Source organism: Tachysurus fulvidraco, chromosome 14 (genome assembly GCF_022655615.1).
Source record: "Tachysurus fulvidraco isolate hzauxx_2018 chromosome 14, HZAU_PFXX_2.0, whole genome shotgun sequence".
Classification (NCBI taxonomy): domain Eukaryota; kingdom Metazoa; phylum Chordata; class Actinopteri; order Siluriformes; family Bagridae; genus Tachysurus; species Tachysurus fulvidraco.
Window position 1 is genome coordinate 18,294,028 of NC_062531.1, and position 23,687 is coordinate 18,317,714.

Here is a 23,687-nt window from a genome sequence, read left to right on the forward strand (position 1 = left end):
ATTCATTCCAATAATGTTTCCTTCATGTCAATTTCCCAAATGTTCATTAGTAGTTCATTTATTTTGTTTTATTGTCTGCAGCCCTTATTTCTATACCTCCATACTGTATAAAAGGACACTTTAGACCTTGAATGTGTTGGCTATTATACAGGCTACAAAACTCATGATGTGTATTGTTTTTTGGTTCCTTGCACAAAAAACAAGAAAAGAAAGTACAAGTATTTTATACTTGCTTAAACAAAATAAGTCATGATCAAATCACCTTTCTGTTTTATAACATTACCTTGTTAACACCATTATTATACCATAGAAGTATGACATTAGAAAATAGAATTTTGTATGTTTTTTGTATGAATTTTAAATTTTAAGAAACTACAAATATAGTAGCAATGTAAAAAGGCCACCTTACTGTACTTATCTTTTCTTCAGTAGTGTATCTTACACCAAATAATAATTTTATTTTGTTTTTACAACAGTTTATAGTAATTTATTTGGTATTTTCTTTTGTGTTTGAATTGTCAAACTAATTAAATTTAATTTATGTATTATATTTTTATTTGTTTCATATAATCATACAATGATCCCACTGCAATTGCACAGTTATTTTGTCACACATAATTTTTACACTTTATTCACATGGAAATTGCATATTGGCCCTATCATATACAAAAATGACTAATGACATCTGTGGATGGATAAACGTTCAGCATTAAGAAACATGTAGACCTCTGAGACATGCATTCCCATCATCTAGATGATTTTGATAAAGACTGTTAGAAAGCATTTACTCTCAGGTTCTGTCCTGGATTCCCCTCATTGTGGTAGTTGGTTCTGTGTTCTGTGGTTCCATGACTTGCTCTCAAACAGGTCAGATGGAGCAGTAAGCAGTGGGAGCAACGCGGCCCAGTGCAAAACACACACCCCGTCCAAAGAAAAGAGCCTCTGTGTTTTGGAAGCAGTGGAGTGTCCATGTGGAAAAGCAATAAAGAACAGTAACTGAGGGTAGAAAGAAGCAATGATGAGTTATTTAATGGTTTACACACAACCATTCACATCATTGACCCATTTTGCTTATTCACCTACTCTCATACGCACATACACAAATGCACCGGAATGTGACATTGCATTGCACATACATTTAGTTACTTACTGTATATAGTGCACTTTAGCATTTAGTGCATCATAGGAAAAACAAAGCAGATTTTTGGCACATTCGTATTGTATACTGCAGAAAAAAAAAAATGTTTCTTTTAATTAAACCGTGTTAAAAAAGTATATTATTTATATTAGCCTCTAGGCTTATCAGTGCCTGAAACATAACAAGTTGAGATTTTGCTGTTCTCTAATCAACTAATCAATTAACCACAAAATGCATAACTAAATCCTACTGACATACCTTTACATTTTTTCACTGTTCCCCTCCCCCACTCCTGCTAGTATTCCGTCTTTGTCTCTTGCTCTCTTTTCCTTTCCTCCCCCTTTTCGTCGTCTCCTCTTTATTTTTCTTTGCCCAAGGGGCTTCACTAAATGAAGGGGGTCCACTGTGCATCACTTATGCTGGTGACATGTGGTAGCAATTTCCCCAGGTTACACTAAGCCTACACACACACACACACACACACACACACACACACACACACACACACACACACACACACACACACACACACAAACACACTCTCCCTCTCTCACTCATGGTGTATATGGACTGTCTCACCGGGCCTGTTGTATGTGAGCTTGATCATTTGTATGTGTGAAAATGAGCACATATATATTATTTGCTTAAAGATGAATGCAGTGCTTTACCAAAGTTTACCAAAAATGAAAAAGGTTTAATTTGCCATCTTAACAAGAAAACACAGTCAAGTTCTCAGAGTTTCATTTGTCTGTCCTCATCTGTTCTACATGAGGCATGTCAGGGACCCTGGCAAGAGTGGTCTTATTGCTTTCCCAAAGACAAGAAGAAAAGAGGTAAAGACAAGAAAGGGATAAGGTTAAAGTTTCATCTTTTCATCAATCACCTGAAGGAAACTTTGCATCGTGACTGATTGTTCATAAAAGACCTGAGGAATGAAAAAAAAAAAAAAACAACATATACAAACTGTAACAACAAACACATTTTCTGTCCATCTGGGTGTTACAGAAGGTTCTAGAGGTAGCTAAAAAAGGAAAAGAAAAAATATCTCACCCTAATTAGCTCTATTTGCTCCTATTCATCCAGCCAATGGGTTGACAGCATAATGGACACATCAACCTCAGCCTGAAAAGTGTGGTTGACCCTTGGTCTTGTGTCAGAGGTCATGCAGGATCTAAATGTTCCTCTCTGTGTGAGGAGTGTATGTTTGTCTGTGTTTCTAAGAATGTGTATTGGGGAGGGTTGGAAGTGCTTATTTTAGATGGATAGTTACCTCAATGCTGTTTTAGCAATTGGAAGAGGAAGCTGTATTCACTTTTCTCAAATCCGCTACTTTGTTATTGTATGTTTTATCAAATTGCATACAATTTTTTTCTTAATGTTCTTGACTTTGGGACAGCTGTCTTCTAGGCTTTATTTTCTATTCACATAATGATAATGAGGAGGGTATGATTACATGTGTTTATGTGCAAACTCTTGTATACATTTAACATCTACTTACATAAAACTCTCTTTAAAACTATCTGTTTCTAAAACACTAATTTTGATATGAGTCTCCCATAGCATAACACCATTGTCTTATTCATTTAAATATCAGGGCCACAGAGATGCTATGTGTTTTCTTAGGAATTACAAGTATCAATCCTTGGACTTGATCCCTAAACACAGAACACATAAACACAGTGTTTATATGTCAGTTTCTCCATGTGTAAAAATAATTTTGGTTTATACTTGGGAAAAAGACACTAACTATTTCCCACTGTACTCATAAGATCTGCGTCAGTACAAGATGCAGGCTTGTGTAATGGAAATTTACTGTGTAAAAATCTTACCTTTGATTAATCCTCCTGCTACCTGTCATTGTTTGAAGACGGAAACTGTTGAGCAGTAAAAATGTCAGGAGCAGATGAAGATTAGAAGCAGGATGTGAGGGGGGGAAGCATTTGGGAGCAGGCAGGAAAAATAATCAAGCACAGAGCAGCTCATACCAATTTTAAGCATGTCCCATCACTGTGTTCCAAGCTGGGTGATAATGATGATTAATGGCAGATAGGATGCTGTGAGTGAAACTGTGTGTATGTGAAGGTGGAAAATATGACCAAGAAGTGATCTCTAAATGGCTCCCTGTAGAGCAATGGAAGCCTTATGATCAGTTCAGACAGCATTTGAAGTTCTATTTATTTATTTATTTATTTATTTATTTATTTATTTATTTATTTATTTATTTATTTATTTATTCAGTTATTTTTTAGAGCAGGTGAGGTAACTGTAATAACAATAACTGGCTTTATGTTTAATACTGCAAAATAGTACCCAAACAAGTAATTGAATCGGCCAGAGTCTATCAAAGGGGATCTGATATATACAGTAATAGTGGGACTGTTTGTGAATTTGAGTATGTGGCAGTATGCTTTTTGTTTTTTATACAAAAAACAAACAAACAAAAACTGCATTTGTATGCATTTACCGTAAAAAAGGAGAAATTGAAAAAGAACCATGTTACCCCACTGTCTCTTCATATAATCCTGGTAAGGAGAAAAGATGATGTTTAAAGCCTAGCCATGCCAAGCTGCTCCTGCTGGATCCTTCAGCAAGACCATTACATTTACCTTCTCTGTTATATAAAATCTAAGAAATGAGATGTCCGATACTTCTGTAAGTTGCTATGGATATGGGGGTCTGCCACATCACATTTATTCATTTAGAAGAGATGATTATGTAAATCAACTCACAAAGGAGGAAGTACAAGCAAAGTCATAAAGGACAATATTAATAAAGAAAGTTTATTAATATGTGAATAAAATATTCAGATAAAAGTTCATATTCCCTACAAAAGGTTAGATTCACTGTCTATCACTGGGACACTGGATGTGTGGTGATAGTGCCACCCAGCTGCTTAACTGACCACTTAGGCATGATAGTTTGGAGTTACGATTTTCTGAACATAGATAAAAAATCTTTCACCTGACCAAAGTAAACTGTTCTGTGCCCCAGGAGGAATAGATATGACCATAAGCAATACACTGTAGTTTGTTGTTTTAAGATATCCAAGTTTGGATAGGTGTACACTTTGTCCCCTTATTTGAAAATAATACTGTTCTTTTGGCATCTCCAAAGCGAACCTCTGACTTGCCAGATGCCAGGAAGGATATAGTAACTCATACCTCTCATAATCACTTTTTTAAGTCCTGGTGAGCAGAAAAGCATCTCAGCAGGCACAAATCAATCAACCTTGTGGCGGATGGACTACAACAGCAGAAAACCATATCAGGTTCCATTCTTGTCAGCAAGGATCAAAAATCTGAGGCTAATACAGGCACAGGTTATAATTCTGGACTGGTGAAGGTCAGAAAATAAATGAACTGTTTATTTTCTGGTGAAGGTATCACAATAACAATTAAAGAATACTTTAATCCTATACCACCACATGCAAACTGCTCATCAGCAGTAGGAATCAGGACGCCAGATTGCAAAGAAGTTCAGAGATTAGACACTACAAAAGACAGTAGTGAGGAAAAGGCCAAAGAGTGGAGAAAGAAATGATCTGCTTACAGTCCCAAATATACAAGATCATCGGTCAAGCACAATAATGGACTCATGCATGGCTGGTTCTGAAAGAAGATCACTGATGATGAAACAGCAGAATGAATTTAGTTTTTTTTTTCTGACAATTTACAGAGAAAAGCATAGTATACAATCGATAGGCTCTTCATCAAACAAAAAGACTATGACATATAAACTACAAATGACTTCATTAGTGGGTCAAAGTGGAATGTTTTTCATTGACCAGGACAATCAGAAAACCTTAACCTACCAGAGTAGCATTTCATTTCCTGAAGAGAAGACTGAAAGGACAAACCCCTCAAAACAAACAATAACTGAAAGAAGCTGCAGAAGAAGCCTGGAAAAAACATCACAAAAGAAGAGTGTATCAGCTGGTCAATGGTTTAATGAACTTGTTGCATGAGAGGTATATGTAACCAAATATAAAGTGTTATTCACTTTAAGACTATCATACCTATATACCAATAATTTTCTTGATGTAAATATCTAGAAATGAATTCTGAAAATTCTGGTCTACTGTCTCATATTTATCCTTTGCTATCAAACCCATATGTTTTCTAAATAGCAAAAACAAAAGAATTGGCCGTGCTGTTCCAATACTTTAAAGATTGCATGTTTTTAATTTGAGAAACGTAATTAAATTCATTTGATATGCATGTGAGTAGCTCAACTCCCTCTGTTCAAATCATTTTGCTCAAAGCATTATAGAATCAAAGAGAAGCTTTTCACATTTTTATGAGTTGACAAATCATAATGAGGTGTAATCTCATATGATTACACAGTATAGCTATGACAATATCATAAAGTTTAATTATATCAAAGCAGATCTAGGGATTCTCATTATATATTAAAAATATATATTTCTACCCATACGGTACAGATCAAATAATCACAAATGACTGCAGCTGCCATGTTTGGTTTAATCAGGCAACTGCTATCAAATCCATGTAAACATTATTAGAAACATCTACCAATAGCTAGCAGAGAGAGATTATGCTGCAACATGTGGTGACAGTACTTGTTGCATTAGCGGAGTTCTAAAAAAAATAGTCACAAATGCTGGGGATGAGTATAGGGACTCTTTATAAGCAGATCATAAACTTAAAGGCATTTAACCAACTTGCTGGTCAGTTAAATATGGAATCATGGACTTTTCTAATGGGGGAGGGGTGGGAGAAGCAATAAATAATAGTGGGTCTGGTAAATTCTTGTCCTCATGTCTTACATTATAGGTTAAAGAGAGTCAAATTCTTATCTCAACTGATAAAGACTCTTTTAAGACAAAAGGTAAATATGCATATTCTTCTTTTATTGCAAACTGATACTCTTTTACAGTGAAAATCAAAATTAAGTATTGTGCATCAAGTATTTGAAAATAAAAAAACAAATGTAAAATGCTGCTTGAGCAAGTATTCAACCCCCAGATTCAGGAATATCTATTTGAAAGACATCTACTTATCTACTTATAATTGTCCTTCACCTGTGAACTGTTAAAACATCTTTCATTGTCTGGAAAAAAGCACCACTGTCATTGAAGTATCTGCCAATATGAAAGTGAAAACAAAGACTGTCTGAGAAAATTGCAGTAAGGTAATAGACTTTGACAACTTGGACAAAGAACTTGGACAACCCAGTAAGCACTGTTGGATCAATAGTTAAAAAGTAAAGCTGCATCACGTCACCCATGCACTAACTAGACAAGACTATTCGGTACAAAAACAAGACAGAGACTGATGAGGGATGTCACAGTGAACATCAGTCAGCATTCATTCAGAGATTGGCATGAAGCACCAGACAAGCATTTCTGTGCATAACTGAGTACTTTATATGAGGCTGAATAGTAAGATACCATTGCACAAGAAAAGCCATATGAAATCATGTGTTTGGGGCCATGACATCATGATACTGTATTTGCTCAAATTTCAATGAAATAAATTGATGACCACATTAAACTCTGGGGAGGCTTTTCAGTCACTGAACCTGTACTTCTTCAACTGAAGCGAAAATGGTTTGAGCAAAATAAGTCACCTCACCTTTCAGCAGGATAATGGTCTCAAAGGCCAAAGCCACATGAAATATTTAAAACATAAAATTATTAATGTTCTACCGTGTTTAAGCTCAGATCTGAATCACAGTGAAGGTCTGTGGTGCTGTTTAAATGAATCTGCAATTAACACTCCCAAATTTTAAAGTGGGCAGGAAATTAAAGTTGACTTAAAACTGTTGTTGCATCAAAAGGTGGTTCTCCCCTTTACTAGTCTGATAGGGTTGAATTTATATACTTATGCAAGCAGCAATTTTTTATTTTTTTATTTTTGACATTGTAAAATTTAAGTTTACATTGTAAACTTTAAGGCTTTTATACTGCCTAGAACAATCTTTACAAATATACAGTAATTTGTAATCATGTATTTTTGGTGAGCAAGACAGATTTACATTTATGTAGTAAACTGATAAATGCCAAATAATTTGATCAACAGGTTTAAATATAACAAAGGTGGGCCTTAATAATCCATCAAATCTGTTTTTAGCTATTTAGCTAGTAATTTAATTAAATTAAAAATTTATTTGGAAGTGTTCATGAAAACAAAATGCACATTATACCATCCTAACTTTAGCAGCCACTAATTCAGTAATAGTTATAACTGAGTATTGCAGATAAACAAAATATATTTAAATGATGTACATGTGCTGATTGTCCATTATTGTGTTAATCAAGGATCAAGAAAGGTATATTTTCATTCCAGAACATTCATTCCAGTACATAAAGGGGAATAAACTAAATACTGAGGTCCCAGTGATGGCAGCCAAAATATATACAGTATATATATATATATATATACATTTACATATATCACATTTGATATACTGCTTTAAATGGCATTCACATATGTTAGAATGCTTGCATATTTCATTAATTGGTAAACACACCTTTAATTAATAGCACTAGATCAAGATCATTTTGGAACTTTGAGACCACTACAAAGACTGAAAAAATATAACTGGCTACATATTTCGAAAAATCTTGAATAAATTATATTCTTCATATTTTCTCTGTGAGCTCTGTCTGTATTCAACTCAGTGTCTGTTCCAGAGCATTGAGTTGAAACTGCCTCAGGGTAAGGGTTGTGCTTAAATGTCAAATTGTTGGGGTGAAATCAAAGGTAATGAAAAGTGAGGCCTCAAAAAAAACAAAAAAAAAAACTTTACAGCATTATGGAGGTGATGGATAAAGGTGGCTTTCTGATATGCCTTGTCCATAATTAATGTATGAATTTATGAATGAATAAATGGCGAAGCTCTTGCATTTCGTTAACTTTATTCCATGAAAGTCCAACTTTCCCTCAATTTACTAGCTAATTCTGGGAGATGTTCATGTGAAATATACATGAATATAAGATGCTCTATGTCCACATAACACCTTATTTTTACAGATTAAGTCCAGTAATGCCTGTTTTCTTTATTTTCCCAAGCATATTTTGCACATTTATAGACTCTAAAATCTGTAGTGAATATTTTATTTGTAATTTCATCCAAAAAGTTGCATTTTTATACATAATTTGTCTGACTGGTCAGGTCGTTGGAAGCTTGTAGCGCTACTGATGAAGACCAGACAGACATTGGAGTCAAGCTGCAGAACCACTTCAAATAGAATAGCAGATATTTTGAAGAATTGCCTCCTCCTCGGGCCACATCTGAGGTAGATTCGGGCTATTTCTGCCCTTTCTGCGGCGTCTCAGCTGAGAGAATGTTATTAATTGTTACATAAACAGCAATTATTGCAGTACTGCTCTGCAAAGCGGAAAATGATGAATTTCACAGCAAATGTATTCAAATAAATGCATTTTAATGAGTGTGGTGTGCCACTTTGCTGTTATAGATGGAGAGAAAGAGGCAATTTAGAAGAGAAATGTTTAACAGCTGGTATGAGCAGGGATCCTCTGTGTTTTAAAAATGTCACTTGTGTTTTTTTATGGTTATAGGCTTGAAAATGGCATAAGAATCTATGTCTTATGTGGAGTGTTTTTTTGCAGTTATGTTTATCTGTTTGCTAGAAAATCTTAGGCCCATGTTACAGGAGAATAAGAATGTGTGAATTTGTAAGGGAGAGAGCATTGGTGTTGGTTAACCTATAAAGTAATGTTAGAATTAAGCATAGTTGAAATATTGAGAGTGTATTCATCAATTTTCTTTCTCATACAGTATCCTTAGATTTTTATTCTTTGTCCCATTCACTCCCTCTACCAAACAAAAGCCAAAATGAGAGTTGGCTGTCATGAGCACTTTGACCGTCTAGTGGTTAGGGGATGAAGAAAGAGGAGAGGATTGTGTAAGAAAACACACACTTCATGTCCTGGCCAAGAATTAATAGTTCAACAAACCACAAGATCTTGAAAACGTATCAAGGACTTCCTTAAATGATGTGGTACTGAGTGAAAAGCAGGAGAGGCCATCACAATGGAGATGTTTTTAATGTGCATGTGTGTGTCTGTGAGTGCTCCTAGACACGCCTCGATGCAAACTTCCCTGGCTGGACTACACTTAGTCCACATAGGGGTTAATGCTCATACACACACAAATTTGTTCGTAGACCTAAGTCATGGATATTTTGTTGTTGAGTTAGATTGCTTCCAGCCTGGGTTGTTATAATAAAGCAGTTCAGCATACAGAAGCAACAATTTCCTAGTAGTTTTACTGTATCTACATATCTGTGTTCCACCACTATATTATGGGATGCAGACAGTTCAAGGGAGCTTGTGCAATGTCTGGATGCCTGGATCTTCTTTCAGAGCCTTTGCCCTGTGATCTTTCAGCAATTTAAAATGAGTACTATAAATCTATGTATTATAATGAACATTAAAGGTGTGATGACAGAGCACATGAATGCGTATGTCTTAGACAAAAGAAGCTATTGGGATTTTTTTGAAGCCAGACTTTTTTCTAATGAAGAATTTTACAGCGCTTGAAGCTTTAAATAAAATACATCAATGCATGTGCCAATGTACAGATGTGACCACACAGAAAACCCACATGTACCCAATCAGCTGCATGTGTCATAAAGAAACACACAGACACTCACATTTATGCACAAATGTATGCACATAGACGTGTACCATGATCTCATTATGATATCATGTAGAGATGGGATTTAAGATTGTCCCTGAATAGCATCCAGATTTTCAGCAGTGTTGATATTGACCAGTAGAACAGAATGACCGTGTTTATCCAGATCTCCCACTACACAGGCTGCACAATCTCACTCTCTGGCTTCTATATGCAAACATTAGCTCATACTTGGTGTATATGTGCATTTGTGTATGTGGTAGAGAAAAGACTATTTATTCTTAATGCATATTATTATTTATTAAGCTAATAGACATTTAGATCAAATATATTAATATGTAAGTCTGAATCAATCTGTAGACATATTGTTATCCAATCTTATCTCAATGGACATTGATGAAAATACCTTAAAACTTGAGGATATTGAAAATATAAAAAAACATATTACTACTGTATGTCACTAGCCTGAAGTCTAATATTGTGCTATTTATCCTATACAGCTACACTCGCTTCTACTTTATTAATAACACCTGTAGCAGCATGATGCATAAAATCATACAGATTCAGGTCAAAAAGGTCATTTCATATTCACATCAAACATCAGAATAAGGAATATATGTGATCAGTGACTTTGACCATAGCTTGGTTGTTTGTGCCAGACGGGTTGGTTTGAGCCTTTTAGAAACTGCTGACCTGCTGAGATTTTTACCCACAGTAACTTCTAGTGTTTACACAGAAACATTTTTTTCCCCATCTGACACTGTCCAGTTTGGTTGAGCCTGTGCTCATTGTAACTTAAGATTCCTGTTCTTTACTCGTAGCAATAGAACCCAGCATCATCATCTGCTGTTGTAGCCCATCCATCTACTGTAAAGCATCATTGTGTTGTCTTTGATGAGATGTTGTTTTTTTTTTGAGTGTAAAGAGTAATTATTAAAGTTACAATAACCTTTCCCAAACCAGTTTGTCTATTTCCTTTCTGACCTCTCAATAATAAATCATTTCTACTGACAGTACTTTTGCTCACTGAATGCTTATTTGTATTTCACACCTTTCTTTATAATCAGCATCTCATACTGAATATACTGTACTCATAGCAGCCTGTCTGGCACCACTGAGATCACAAATATTCTCTCTATTTTAATGTTTATTGCAAACAAACATTATTCATTATAGATTCTTTTATGCAAGCTGCCTCTACCACATGACTGGCTGATTTTGATAAATGCGTGAATAAGCAATAAAGTGGCCGCTTAGCGTATTTGGGTATGTGTATGCCTGTTCAGTCTTCTCTGTGGTTTAACCCACAATGACCCATGACCTTGGCTGAATAAATAAATAAAGATTAGAAAAATTGCTAGCCACACACATTATGGGAAATGTTTTAAAATGCATTCTAATATAGCTCAACATATTGGCAATACATCACTTAATGCTTTTCTAATAAACCGAGTCGTCATTATTCTAAGTGAGAGGGTAAATAACACTTTTATTTCTATTTTACAGTCTACTGTATTTCACATGAATATATTTCATTGTATGTCAGTCGCGTATACCTAAATATGACAGGACGCATTATGCTGTGTAAATCCTTAGATAGAAAAGCATTATGCTGTGTAAATCCTTAGATAGAACAGCTTTGATATAATATTTAATTTGAATATATTTGAGAAGAGATATATTTGAGAGGATCTAACAAATAAGGTTCTCATATCAGTGTTGAAATGATTGGGTCTGCTTTCATATGGCATTAAAAATTATCTTCAATGACAAATCATTAGTGGAAACACCATATGCTTGTCTCAAAGGTTCAGAATGACAAGTCTGATGAGGCTGAGAGTGTTATAAGCATGGCTTTAGAACTTGATCTGTTTGAGCAGTGTGCATACAGTATGAGAAAGTGAGAGAGATAGACAAACTAATGACTAAAAGACTACTTAAAGACAGCAATGCAGCACATTGCTGTTTTTAGGTAGAAATTAATTCCCACCAATGACACTATTAGCAGGCAATTGAAACTGTTAGCATGAGTGAAAAAAATTAGCTTCTCTTGTTGAAAAAAGCTATCAAAAATCTTTTGCATGACTGAAGGACAGAAAATATATAAGTCATTCAATGAGTGCCTGAAAAATGTTGTACTTGTAAAAATATGTATATTTTTTACTGGATATTGTGAAAATTGTGTGTATTTTATAAAGAGGCCCATGAAATGGAGTATGACAGATTAAAGAATTAGACTGGGCAGACATGAGTGATTTCCTGCTGAACTGCAGACAAATTCTTCAGAAGTAATGGCTTGCCAACTGACTGTGGATTATCTGTGTCATTTGCAGCAAAGGGTGCCAGCAGATACAGTAGATAGGCAGAGACAGAGAGAGTGACAGACCGAGATAGTGTTCTCTATCATAAGGCTGGGCCATTGCCAGTAGAGCAATATGAGATGAATAATTTTCTTAGGATGACTAGGCCTTTGCTGTCTTGTAAGTCTCCTGTACCTCAGCAAGCATGCTTGTTCCCTATCTCTCATTATTTCAGATTTCTTTCTTTCTTTATTTCTTTCTTTCTTTCATTGTAACTGTATGCTTGTAGCAGAAATAAGAGGTGCATTCTTTCTGAAGCTGATAGCATGTGCTAAAAGCAGCTAATTAAAATCCTGGGACTCCTGGGTCATTTTACTAGATTTACTATCTACTGAGACATGTGAACAATGCTTTTGTACAGCTACTAGTCAATATCAGTCTTATTTCATATACTCTTACAGAAGATTTGAAAGGCTCTTTGAATGACTTAAGTTGATTTCTTTTTTAAAGATATGTGGAACTATCTAATGCATGATTTATGTCATCATTAGCTATTTGCCCATCCACACCATTCTAATTTCACTACTGAAGATATTCTGAATTTGTTTTCCTTTTTGTTTTAAAATTCAGCTCAGTATATTACTTTAATTTTTATATTTTTTGATGTTTCTAAATATTTCACTCAGGTTGATGCCCTAAGGCTGCGTCTGGAAGAAAAGGAGTCCTTCCTGAATAAAAAGAGCAAGCAGCTTCAGGATGTAACAGATGAGAAGGGCATATTAACTGGAGAAATACGTGACCTGAAGGATATGCTGGAGGTGAAAGAGCGCAAGATCATTGTGGTGCAGAAGAAGGTTAGTGCCAAAATACCCGTGATGACCTTGAAACAATCATGACAATGGAAATTAAGGGACTTGAACAATGGTGCCATCGGTGACATTATTGCAGATACCAGAAAATGAGTACAACTTTTAGTACAGCTTTGACAAAATAATGGCAAAGAATATGTTCAGAGTGATGACTAATATCAATGTATTTATTACTTCCCTTATGTTCTCTTTCCATGCTCAATACAGCTTTATTTTACTGTAATTTCTTCAAACAAAACACTTCATTAAACTACAAAAGGACTGACAGCACTCTATTTCTTAATTCCATAAAACTTTTCTTTCCACAATTGCAGTTGCTTTTTGCATTGGCTTCGGCTGTCCCACTGGCTCCGCTGCCCTGTTCCTGTTTGGGATTGTCCCAAGCTGTTGTGGGCTTTTATTCGGTTTGGACCCTCTAAAGCCCAGATTGCTTTTGGCTCATGTTTCTCTGTTCCGAGTCTGACCCAGGTTGCCCTGCACTCGTTTCTGTTTGCTTTGGGTTCTGTTTGCTCGTTAGCTGTCCTAGGTTTTGGCCTGGGTCATCTGTGGCCTTACTTACCCTGTCCTCTGGTCAGGGCCTTGCTAGATTTGGACCAACTTCCTGCAGCTTTGGCCATGCTGTCAAATGGGATGGGTCTGGATGTAGTCTATTGTGTCGAATAAATGTGTATTTTTATAGCTTAAGTTGATACACATGAGTTTAAATGTGTTGTAAGTTGGATTACATTACATGGCATTAGGGGCAATGTACCCAAGACATGTCCGCTTACCCTTAAATGGATTAACATGCTGTCTCTGTGATTCAATTACAGTATTTGATTAAAAGGGCAAAGCTTGGTAAGATTTAATGAGCACAGACAGTGACCTCTGAAGTCGTCTTGTGTTCAAGTGTGTGTGTATGAGTGTTTCAATTTTTTTGTGTTCTCCTTCATGACCCAAATGACTGTTATAATGTTACTAAAAACTACATTTACTGAGTTAGATCTACCTGCAGGGCCATTCTAAAGCTCCCCTGGTCTAGACACAAAAAACCTTCCCAACAAAAGACACACACACACACACACACACACACACACACACACACACACACACACACACACACACACACACACACACACACACACACACACACACACACACACACACACACACACACACACACACATTATTATCTCCCTGTTTTGTCTTTAACTCCCCTAATCCTAATCTATTTGTCATTCCAGTCAATTATCTTCTTGACTGTTCTGTCTCTGTTCATTTTTTTTTTTTACTAATTACCTGAATTAAGAGTGCAGTTCATCCACAACTTCCATTAAGATTTATCTTCTGTTCTCTTTGAAGCCTCTCCCTACATCAGTATAGTACTCCCTTGGCCTCAATTAATACTGTACACTCTCTGTAATAGCACTGCAATTCGAATGACAGATTTCAGGTCAGAGAGTCCAAAAGTTTTGGCTAAGCATCCAACTTGGCTGTTATAAGATCAGCAGCTCCCAGGTCAGCAATCTCTCCAAGGCCAGCACATTATTGCAACCTTTAAAGCTTTTTCATGTATAGTGACTTACTTACCTGAGTAGCCCCTTGAGTCTCACCTCAGCTCATAGCAGGGTGCTAACAAGCTCCATTGATTGTAGATTATTTATGAGGTATGAATTGGAATGGGCCCTCTATTTGGTTATGGTATTGTATATCTAATGTACTTGATTCAGCGTGTTTTTCTTGTGAGGTGTGGGACTTTTTAAACAGGAAATTTGGATATTTTGACTGGACAGAGTAAGAAATCTGAAAGCACAGGCCTCGTAAAACAAGTGTCAGTGTTCGTACCAATACACACTCTCTCTCTCACACACACACACACACACACACACACACACACACACACACACACACACACACACACACACACACACACACACAAACACCTCTTTTTTCAATGTGTATTTCCACTCCATTGCTTCATAACCTGGTTTGCACACATTTGCATAGCCAGCTAAAACACTGCAGTTATAAAGTCTATCTTTTCTAGAAACATAGTTCAAATAAAATGCATATAGTTAGAGTAAATATTATTCTGAATAAATTTGAAATAATTCAGAATGAATATTTTATCTAGGTTACACTATATTTTGCATTCAGTTGATCTGTTTTGTTTTCATTTCAGATCAAATGTAAGGTAACATGTTAGCATTAGAATTATATAGCAGAAATCACAATTATTGTCAATATACCAATTATAAACTCTGGAAGCAGTGATTAGATTAATGGTTAAAATATTTCACTATAGTTTTTCACATTTTTAATGAAACAGCACTGTTTTGCCAGCCGTTATTTATCTATATATTGCGAATAATGTAGCATTCAACACGTGTTATGTGTTCTAGAAAATATTTTGCATATACTGCATTTATTGATGTGATTTGATTTGATTTGTTTTCCAAACATTCTGTTCTAAGGATTCTCAGGGAGTCTGAAACAAACAATTATTGGATTAGGAAACTCTTCAGAACAAAGGGCTTTGTAGTTTTTCTGTAAATTCTCTATAAAGACAACAGTTAAACTGGTGGTATCGGCTTGGCATCAGGACACTAAGCTGTTATTTATTTTCCCATAAAATTATGCCCCACTGCATTTTATGCCCCACCTAGTACAACTTCACATAAGTTTGCTCCCTCTAGCCACCAAAATGGTAGTTTCATTTAATAGTTCCTCACAAATTGGTCAATTAAAAATGACACAGAAGCTGTTTAAAGTAACAAATGTAGAAACTTGTATGTAATTCAAATCATTTTATGAATTTAATGCTATTCTCCCACTCATGCTATGGTTTTAGCCTTTTGCATTCTATCTGGTAGCTTGTGCAGAGGTCCAAAATGATTTATACTGTTGAATGATCTTCAAATGAGGATAGTAGATCTAAATATGTTGTGGCAAGTGTAATAATAGGTTGAAAGTCAAGTCTAGGAATTGGTGTTGATCCAAACTTCACACTTTTATCAGATGCAGTTGTAACTCTCATCTTTAACAAGTACAGTATAATGCCACAATGTGCTTACTCAGAGGCCCAATATATTAAACAATTGCTCAAAAGTGTGACAACCTAATACTGTGTATTGATATAGATCATAGAAAATAAATGAGTACTTGAATTCCTTGAAAGCATTTATTTATCCTCTATAAATAAATGTATATGAGATAATGTATATGATATACTGCATAAGACATTACTTTGGTCTGGCTTCTGTCTTCCTTCTCAATTGGTTAAATGTTTAAATGTGAAACTTCTGAGTGTTGTACTGTATATATAAATAAAAATATAATCATCATTATAACAGTTGCAACCTCTAGAAGCAGTGATTAAATGAATGAATTAAATAGATTTAAATGATTTAAATAGTAAAAAAAATCTACTTTATATTATTTTATTTTTGGTGTTTAATATTAGTAATTAGTGCCTACAGTTACTGAGTTTTTTGTTTGCAACACAGTTGTTTTACTAGATGTTTTTTTAGTTATACATTGTGATAGGTATTATGTGTTGTAGACATCCCTTCAAGTATTGTGATATGATTATTATTAATTCTATTTTTTTGTCCAGCCTTACTGTACTGCTTTTTTGCACAGTTAATACACTGCTTCTACATTCCTTCATATTCCTTATTCTGGAAACATTGTCCAGAATCTGGTCAAGCACTTTTCTATCATAAATTTTAAAAAAAAAAGTTTAATGAAGTGAAGGGGATCTATATAGTTGGATCGTTGTTAATTGATTGAACATAGGGATTTTCTCATGAATCTAAACTCAGTACCCCATAATGATTAAGTGAAAACAGAATTCTAGAAATGTCTGTAGAATTATTAAACATAATAATTTATATTTTTTAAACTATTTAAAACAATTTACTGTACTGTACAATTTACTGAAGCACCTTTGGTGGCAATTACAGCTTGAGTCTTTTTGGGTATGACGCAACAAGCTTTTCACAACTGGGCTGGGAGATTTTCTGCCACTTTGAAAATCCTTTCACATTCGGTCAGGTCTGAGGTGGGACCGTGGGTGGACAGACATTTGCAGGTCTCACTAGAGAAATTCAATAGAGTTCATGTCAGGGCTCTGGCTGGGCCACTCTAGGACATTCACAAAGTTGTCTTTAAGCCACTCCTGTGTTGGCTTTGTTGGACCATGAACCTTTGGCCTAGTCTTGAGCTGTAGAACAGGTTTTTATTAAGAATATCTGTGTACTATGCTCTATTCAGATTTACCTCAAACCCTTACAAGTTTTCCAGTTTCTGCTGCTGAAAAAACACCCCCACTACATGATGCTGCCACCACCTTGCTTCACTGTTCGGATTGTATTGAACAGGTGATGAGTGGTGGCTGGTTTCCTCCAGACATAATGTTTATAATTGAGGCCAAAAGTTTCTATTTTGGTTTCATCAGATCAGATCTTGTTTCTCACAGTTTAAGAGTCCTTCAGGGGCTTTTTTGCAAACTCCAAGCAGACTTTCATTTGTTTTGCACTGAGGAAAGGCTTCCATTTCAGAAGAAGTTTTGTAGCCTTCCCCAGATCTGTGCCTTGCAAAAATTGTGTCTTTAAGGTCTGCAGGCAGTTCCTCTAACCTCTGATATGCATTTCCAGTTGCGAGGCTTCTTATTCTGAGGTGAAATCATGTCCAATCAATTTAATTTAATATATTTATTTAATATCTCAGCAATGATCAAACTGGAGAAATCTGAGCTAAAGTGTTGTTGCAAAGTGTCTGAATACTCATGTACATGTGAAATTTCAGTTTTTTTCTTTGTAATAAATTTACAGATCTTTCTAAAATTCTGTTTTCACTTTTTTCATTTTGGGGTAATGAGTGTAGATTAATGAATTTGAATAGTAGTATCATGCTGCAACATAACAAAACTGCACAAAGTGGAGGGGGTTTACATACTTTCCAAATCCACTGTATATACAGTATCTCACAGAAGTGAGTACACCCCTCACATTTTTGTAAATACTTTAATACATTTTTTCATGTGACAACACTGAAGAACTGATACTGCTACAATGTAAAGTAGTGAGTGTACAGCTTGTATAACAGTGTACATTTGCTCTCCCCTCAAAATAATTCAGCACACAGCCATTATTGTCTAAACCGCTGTCCAAAAAAGTGAGTAGGCTACACCCCCAGGAGAAAATGTCCAAATTGGGCCTAAAGTGTCAATAGTGTGGCCACTATTGTTTTCCAGCACTGCCTTAATCCTCTTGGGCGTGGGGTTCACCAAAGCATCACAGGTTGCCACTAGAGTCCTCCTCCACTTTTCCATGATGACATCACAGAGCTAGTGGATGTTAGAGACCTTCCATTTGAGGATGCCCCACAAATGCTCAATAGGGTGTAGGTCTGGAGACATGCTTGGCCAGTCTATCACCTTTATCATTAGCTTCTTTAGCAAGGCAATGGTTGTCTTGGAGGTGTGTTTGAGGGAATTTTCATGTTGGAATACTGCGCTGTGGCCCAGTCTCCAAAAGGAGGGATCATGCTCTGCTTCAGTCACAATACATGTTGGCATTCATGGTTCCCTCAATGAACTGTAGCTCCCCAGTGCTGGGAGCACTCATGCAGCCCCAGACCATGACACTCCCACCACTATGCTTGACTGTAGGCAAGACACATTTGTCTTTGTACTCCTCACCTGTTTGCCACCACACACGCTTGTCATCATCTGAACCAAATAAGTTTATCTTGGTCTCATCAGACCACAGGACATCTGGGCTTTCTTGTGCATTATCTTTAGAAGAGGCTTCCTTCTGGGAAGACAGCCATGCAGACCGATTTGATGCAGTGTGCAGTGTATGGTCTGAGCACTGACAGGCTGATCCCCCACATCTTCAACCTCTGCAGTAATGCTGGCAGCGGGCATACAGCTGTTTCTCAAACACAACCTTTGGATATAACGCTGACCACATGCACTCAACTTTTTTGGTCGACCATGGCGAGGCCTGTTCTGGGTTTAACTGGACAGGTTCTACTCAGAAAATGCCTTGCCTTGGTCGACCAAAGAAGTTCGAGTGCATGTGGTCAGCTTCATATCCAGAGATTGTGTTTAAGAAATAGTAGACATATGACCCAGTTTTAGGGTATTGGCAATCTTCCTATAGGCTACACCATCTTTATGTAGAGCAACAATTCTTTTTTTAAGATCCTCAGAGAGTTCTTTGCCATGAGGTGCCATTTTGAACATCCAGTTACCAGTATGAGAGAGTGAGAGCGATAACACCAAATTTAACACACCTGCTCCCCATTCACACCTGAGATTTTGTAACATTATTGAGTCACATGACACTGGGCAGAGAAAATGGGAGCAATTTTGACATTTTTACTTAGGAGTGTACTCACTTTTGTGGCCAGTGGTTTAGACATTAATGGCTGTGTGTTGAGTTATTTCGAGAGATCAGCAAATTTACATGGTTATACAAACTGTACACTCACTACTTTACATTGTAGCAAAGCGTCATTTCTTCAGTGTTGTCACATGAAAAGGTATAATGAAATATTTACAAAAATAGGGGTGTACTCACTTATGTGAGATACTGTATACATGTCATGGTACTCAATGCAATCAGTGATTGAGAAATCATTATATTTTACATTAAGTATGGAGGGGGCCACGTTCGGCTCCCACCTCCAGGGTCGGGGTTTGATTCCCGCCTCCGCCTTGTGTGTGTGTGGAGTTTGCATGTTCTCCCCGTGCCTCGGGGGATTCCTCTGGGTACTCCGGTTTCCTCCCCCGGTCCAAAGACATGCATGGTAGGTTGATTGGCATCTCTGGAAAATTGTCCGTAGTGTGTGATTGCGTGAGTGAATGAGAGTGTGTGTGTGTGCCCTGCGATGGGTTGGCACTCCGTCCAGGGTGTATCCTGCCTTGATGCCCGATGACGCCTGAGATAGGCACAGGCTCCCCGTGACCCGAGTAGTTCAGATAAGTGTTAGAAAATGAAGGAATTAAGTATGGAGTCTTTAATATTGTATTTAATTATATTCTTGTTTTTTTTTTTTTAGTTTTCCCTATGGATCTACAGAATTATTTCATGAGAAAATACAATGCAATTTATGAGAAAGTGCTATTATTTTATTGTTGAAATATTATAATATTGAAATATTGTTATTGTTACAGGGACATTAAGAATGTAGTTCATATTTAAAGCATCAGTTAATGTTCACTTGAAATATCAGAATAAGGTGAGAGCATCTATAAGAAATTGCTTCTTAGGATTTTCGTATACAACATTCTCTATAGTTTACACAGAATGATACACAAAATAAACACTGAAAAGAAAAAAGAGAAAAATAGTTTTTTTGGGGGTGGAAATGTCTTTGTTGATAAGCAAGAACAAAGGAAAATGGACAATGGACAAAACATTGAACCTTGAGGTGGATTTACTAGAACAAAAGGCTATCATGGGACCAGACTCATCAAACCTGGACAGTTGAAGTTTTAAAATAAAGTTTCACCTGGTCTTTATTAAGTCTTAAACTCTCAGGTTTAATCTGTGCTTAAAGATTGCCAAGAATGTAATCTGATCTTGTCTTGTTCTTGTCTTCTATCTGAAGGTTTGATGTGTTGTGCATTCTGAGATGCTTTTCTGCTCATCACATTTGTAAATAGTTATCGAGTTATATTGACTTCCTGTCAGCTCCAAGCAGTCTGCCATCTCTGAGTAGACTTGTCTTTCTCCTCCTGATGATAATTCCACTACAAAGAAAAGTCTTGGACAACATTTAACGAAACCTAAAACACTCATGATTTTTAATTGTTTATTCTTTGAATGCAGCATATTGTTCATTTACTTTATTTACTTACATGTTTGTGTTTTGTTGTGTTTGCTTGATGATTAGGGAGAATATATTCAAATTGAATGGAAACAGGTGATTTTTAGGGACAGAATTTAACTCTACTATATGTCCTCACAGGTTCTCCAGAAGAGAAGGTTCTGTTTCTAAACAAGTGACATCTTAAATATGGATTAACTGATTTAAAATAAAATTTATGTTATAAATTGTGGAAGATTATTATTTAGCCTTTTTTAAAATGCTTTATATGTGTCACGGTGAGGCAAAGAGGCGAATGAGGATCCAAATGCAGTCTGAGATTTAATGACAAAAAAAACAAGAAACAGATAAGCAGGCAAAACAGAGCAGAGCACTGAGTGGAACTGGAACAGAGACATAACCAGACAATATACTACACCAACAACGACTAACACCAGGGAAGTTAACAAACAGAGTAGATATAGTGAACAAGAACCAATCACAAAGCGGAGACAATCAAAGACTAAGACAAAACACCTGGGGAAGAGATTGAGTGCAATTAATGTCCATGGTAACAAATAAGTGGGCGGGGCCAACAATTAACAACAGGGAATGACAGCAGACAGAAACAAAGGAAAACAGACAGACTCATTACAATATGTTTCATGCTTTAAAGTTTCCTTTTTTTATCTATTGGCAGATAATTTTGATTCTTTCTAGACATAAATATGACTTAAAATGATAAGTAATAGAATCATTGTAAACATTGTCTGCAAGATAACATGCAATTTTTAAGCAAGAAATTAATAGAAATTAGTACATTAGTAGAATTATGTACTAAAAATGGGATTATTAAGATATAATAATAATAACACAACTTTTAAAACCAGGGTGCAACTGTTGTGAATACAACACCCAACATTAGGTTATTATGGCATTGTGTATGATAATGTCATGAAGGGAATGTCATGGCATCATATTATGTTTGTATTTATAAATAGCAGGGGTTAGAGTTGTCATAAAATGTGTGTAATAGAAAGTGATTAACACAAATTAGAATGCGGCATAACATTAAATGTAATACAATCATTCATTCAATCAAAATAACATTTACTGTTAATGATACCATAAAACTTGAATTATATTAACTGACATTTGTTTTGACCACTTATAGTGTGTCATAATGAATGTTTGAAATGTCATGTTGCAGGGTTCACATAAAGTATTACCTGGCCATTTTGTCATATTTTATAGCATATGCTGTACTATTTTGTCAGAGGTCTGATATTGGAACAAACATTTTCCATCACAGACATTTGTTGTTTTTAAATGTACAGGCATATTTTAAGAGGCTATTATTAAGACAAACTGACACACAAGCACACACACATTAGAGCTGTGTTTGCATGACATTGATGATGTGTGGTTGGTGGTTGGTTTTATATATATATATATATATATATATATATATATATATATATATATATATATATATATATAATATAATATAATATAATATACCATACCATACATATCCTCTAAAGTGGTGAGAAATATTGAGGAAGTATATATAAATATCTATCATACCATACAATACGTATCCCCTAAAATTAAATTTAGTTAAAGATGTTATACGGTTCATTTAAAATTAAAATCTGTTCATTTTCTTTTCCATTTTTTATTCCAGTTAGCACTCTATCTCTCTACATTATCTATATGTCTCTCAATCTCTCAGATTGAATGCAGATCCAAACAGACTTCCAGCAATTGATAACCAGTCTGATAATAGATTGCGTACAATTTTGGGCCTAACTGCCAGCCACTCACTCAATCATTGATGACTTATCAATGATTACCAGATGGCAATTGGTCATAGGCCTGTGCATGGGTCCCTGGGGATCCCGCTGATGAAGGACAGTCCCCCTTTTTCCCCATAATACTTCCCAGATGAGGACTATAGCCAGGAAGCCCCATAGCTGATGAAAAGTCTATGCATCAAGGGGGACCAGTGCGTGGTAGAAGATTTGTAGCACAGATAAAGATGTTCTGTGGTTGCAATGAAGGAATGGACTGATAGAATATTAGTTCTTTGTCAAGCTGCCATCCGCTTAAAGCAAAGGACCCTGTGGTAGTTTGGTTTGATGAGACAGGGTGATAACCCTTTGATAAAGCCCATTTTGAGCTTTTTGCTGTGGGCTGTGGGTGGACCCACAGCTGTAGATATTTTGGCTGGGTGGGCCAATTGTTTTCTTTTTTTTTTTTTAATCTTTTACTTCTTCTTCTCTTTTTTAATTTTCCTCTTTTTGAGCTTGGATCAAAGCTTTAAAAAATGCTTTGAAAGGAAGTAAAAGAAAAGAAATGAAAGGGAAAGGGGAAAAACAACCAAAAGTGACTGATAATTGCACAGGCAATCACGACAGCATTCCTGGGTTGAGGAGTTGTGATAGGGACCCAGGTATTGTGGATGGTGCTGAAGTGAAGTGATAGAGGTGTTATTCTTTTACACTAAGCCTTTCAGCCCTTTTTCCTTCCCCTTGCTGGTGGTGTAAGGAATGTGAGAAATGCACGTAGGGTTATAGATTTCTACATGCAAATCTTTAATGATTCCAACTCAATTGTGGTAAAAGAATATGAAATGCATCATAAAGTTAATATTATTATAAAAAACCATATACTTAAATTAATACTACTACTACTACTACTACTACTACTACTACTACTACTACTACTACTAATAATAATAATAATAATTATTATTATTATTATTATTATTATTATTATTTTATATCATTCACTATCAGAATTAACACCACAGGTAGACTTATTCTTATTTTATTTCTTGTGTGTAAGGAAATCTGGGTAGTTGATTAACTGGCATAAGTTTAGCAATGTTCTGCCAGCTACTCAGTATCAATTTCTTTCCAGATGCCATACATGTAACAGTACTGCACCCCA

The 23,687-nt window shown here is 35.8% G+C and overlaps 1 protein-coding gene and 1 long non-coding RNA gene across 4 annotated transcripts in view; one reads left to right on the forward strand and one right to left on the reverse strand.

The window, feature by feature from the left end:
* The window catches only part of LOC113655954 (ERC protein 2), a 197,390-nt gene that overhangs the window by 37,356 nt on the left and 136,347 nt on the right, over positions 1–23,687 (forward strand). For all 3 annotated transcript variants that reach the window (XM_027166833.2, XM_047822836.1, XM_027166834.2), the window contains one exon: positions 12,750–12,917. In XM_027166833.2, the coding sequence (XP_027022634.2) occupies positions 12,750–12,917 (168 nt within the window). The remainder of the gene's footprint in view (positions 1–12,749; positions 12,918–23,687) is intronic.
* On the reverse strand, positions 613–3,239 carry LOC125146321. Its single transcript, XR_007144773.1, has 4 exons — positions 2,968–3,239; positions 2,189–2,793; positions 2,022–2,063; positions 613–996 (listed from the first exon to the last, which is right to left on the reverse strand). It is a non-coding gene; the product is annotated as an uncharacterized LOC125146321 (long non-coding RNA).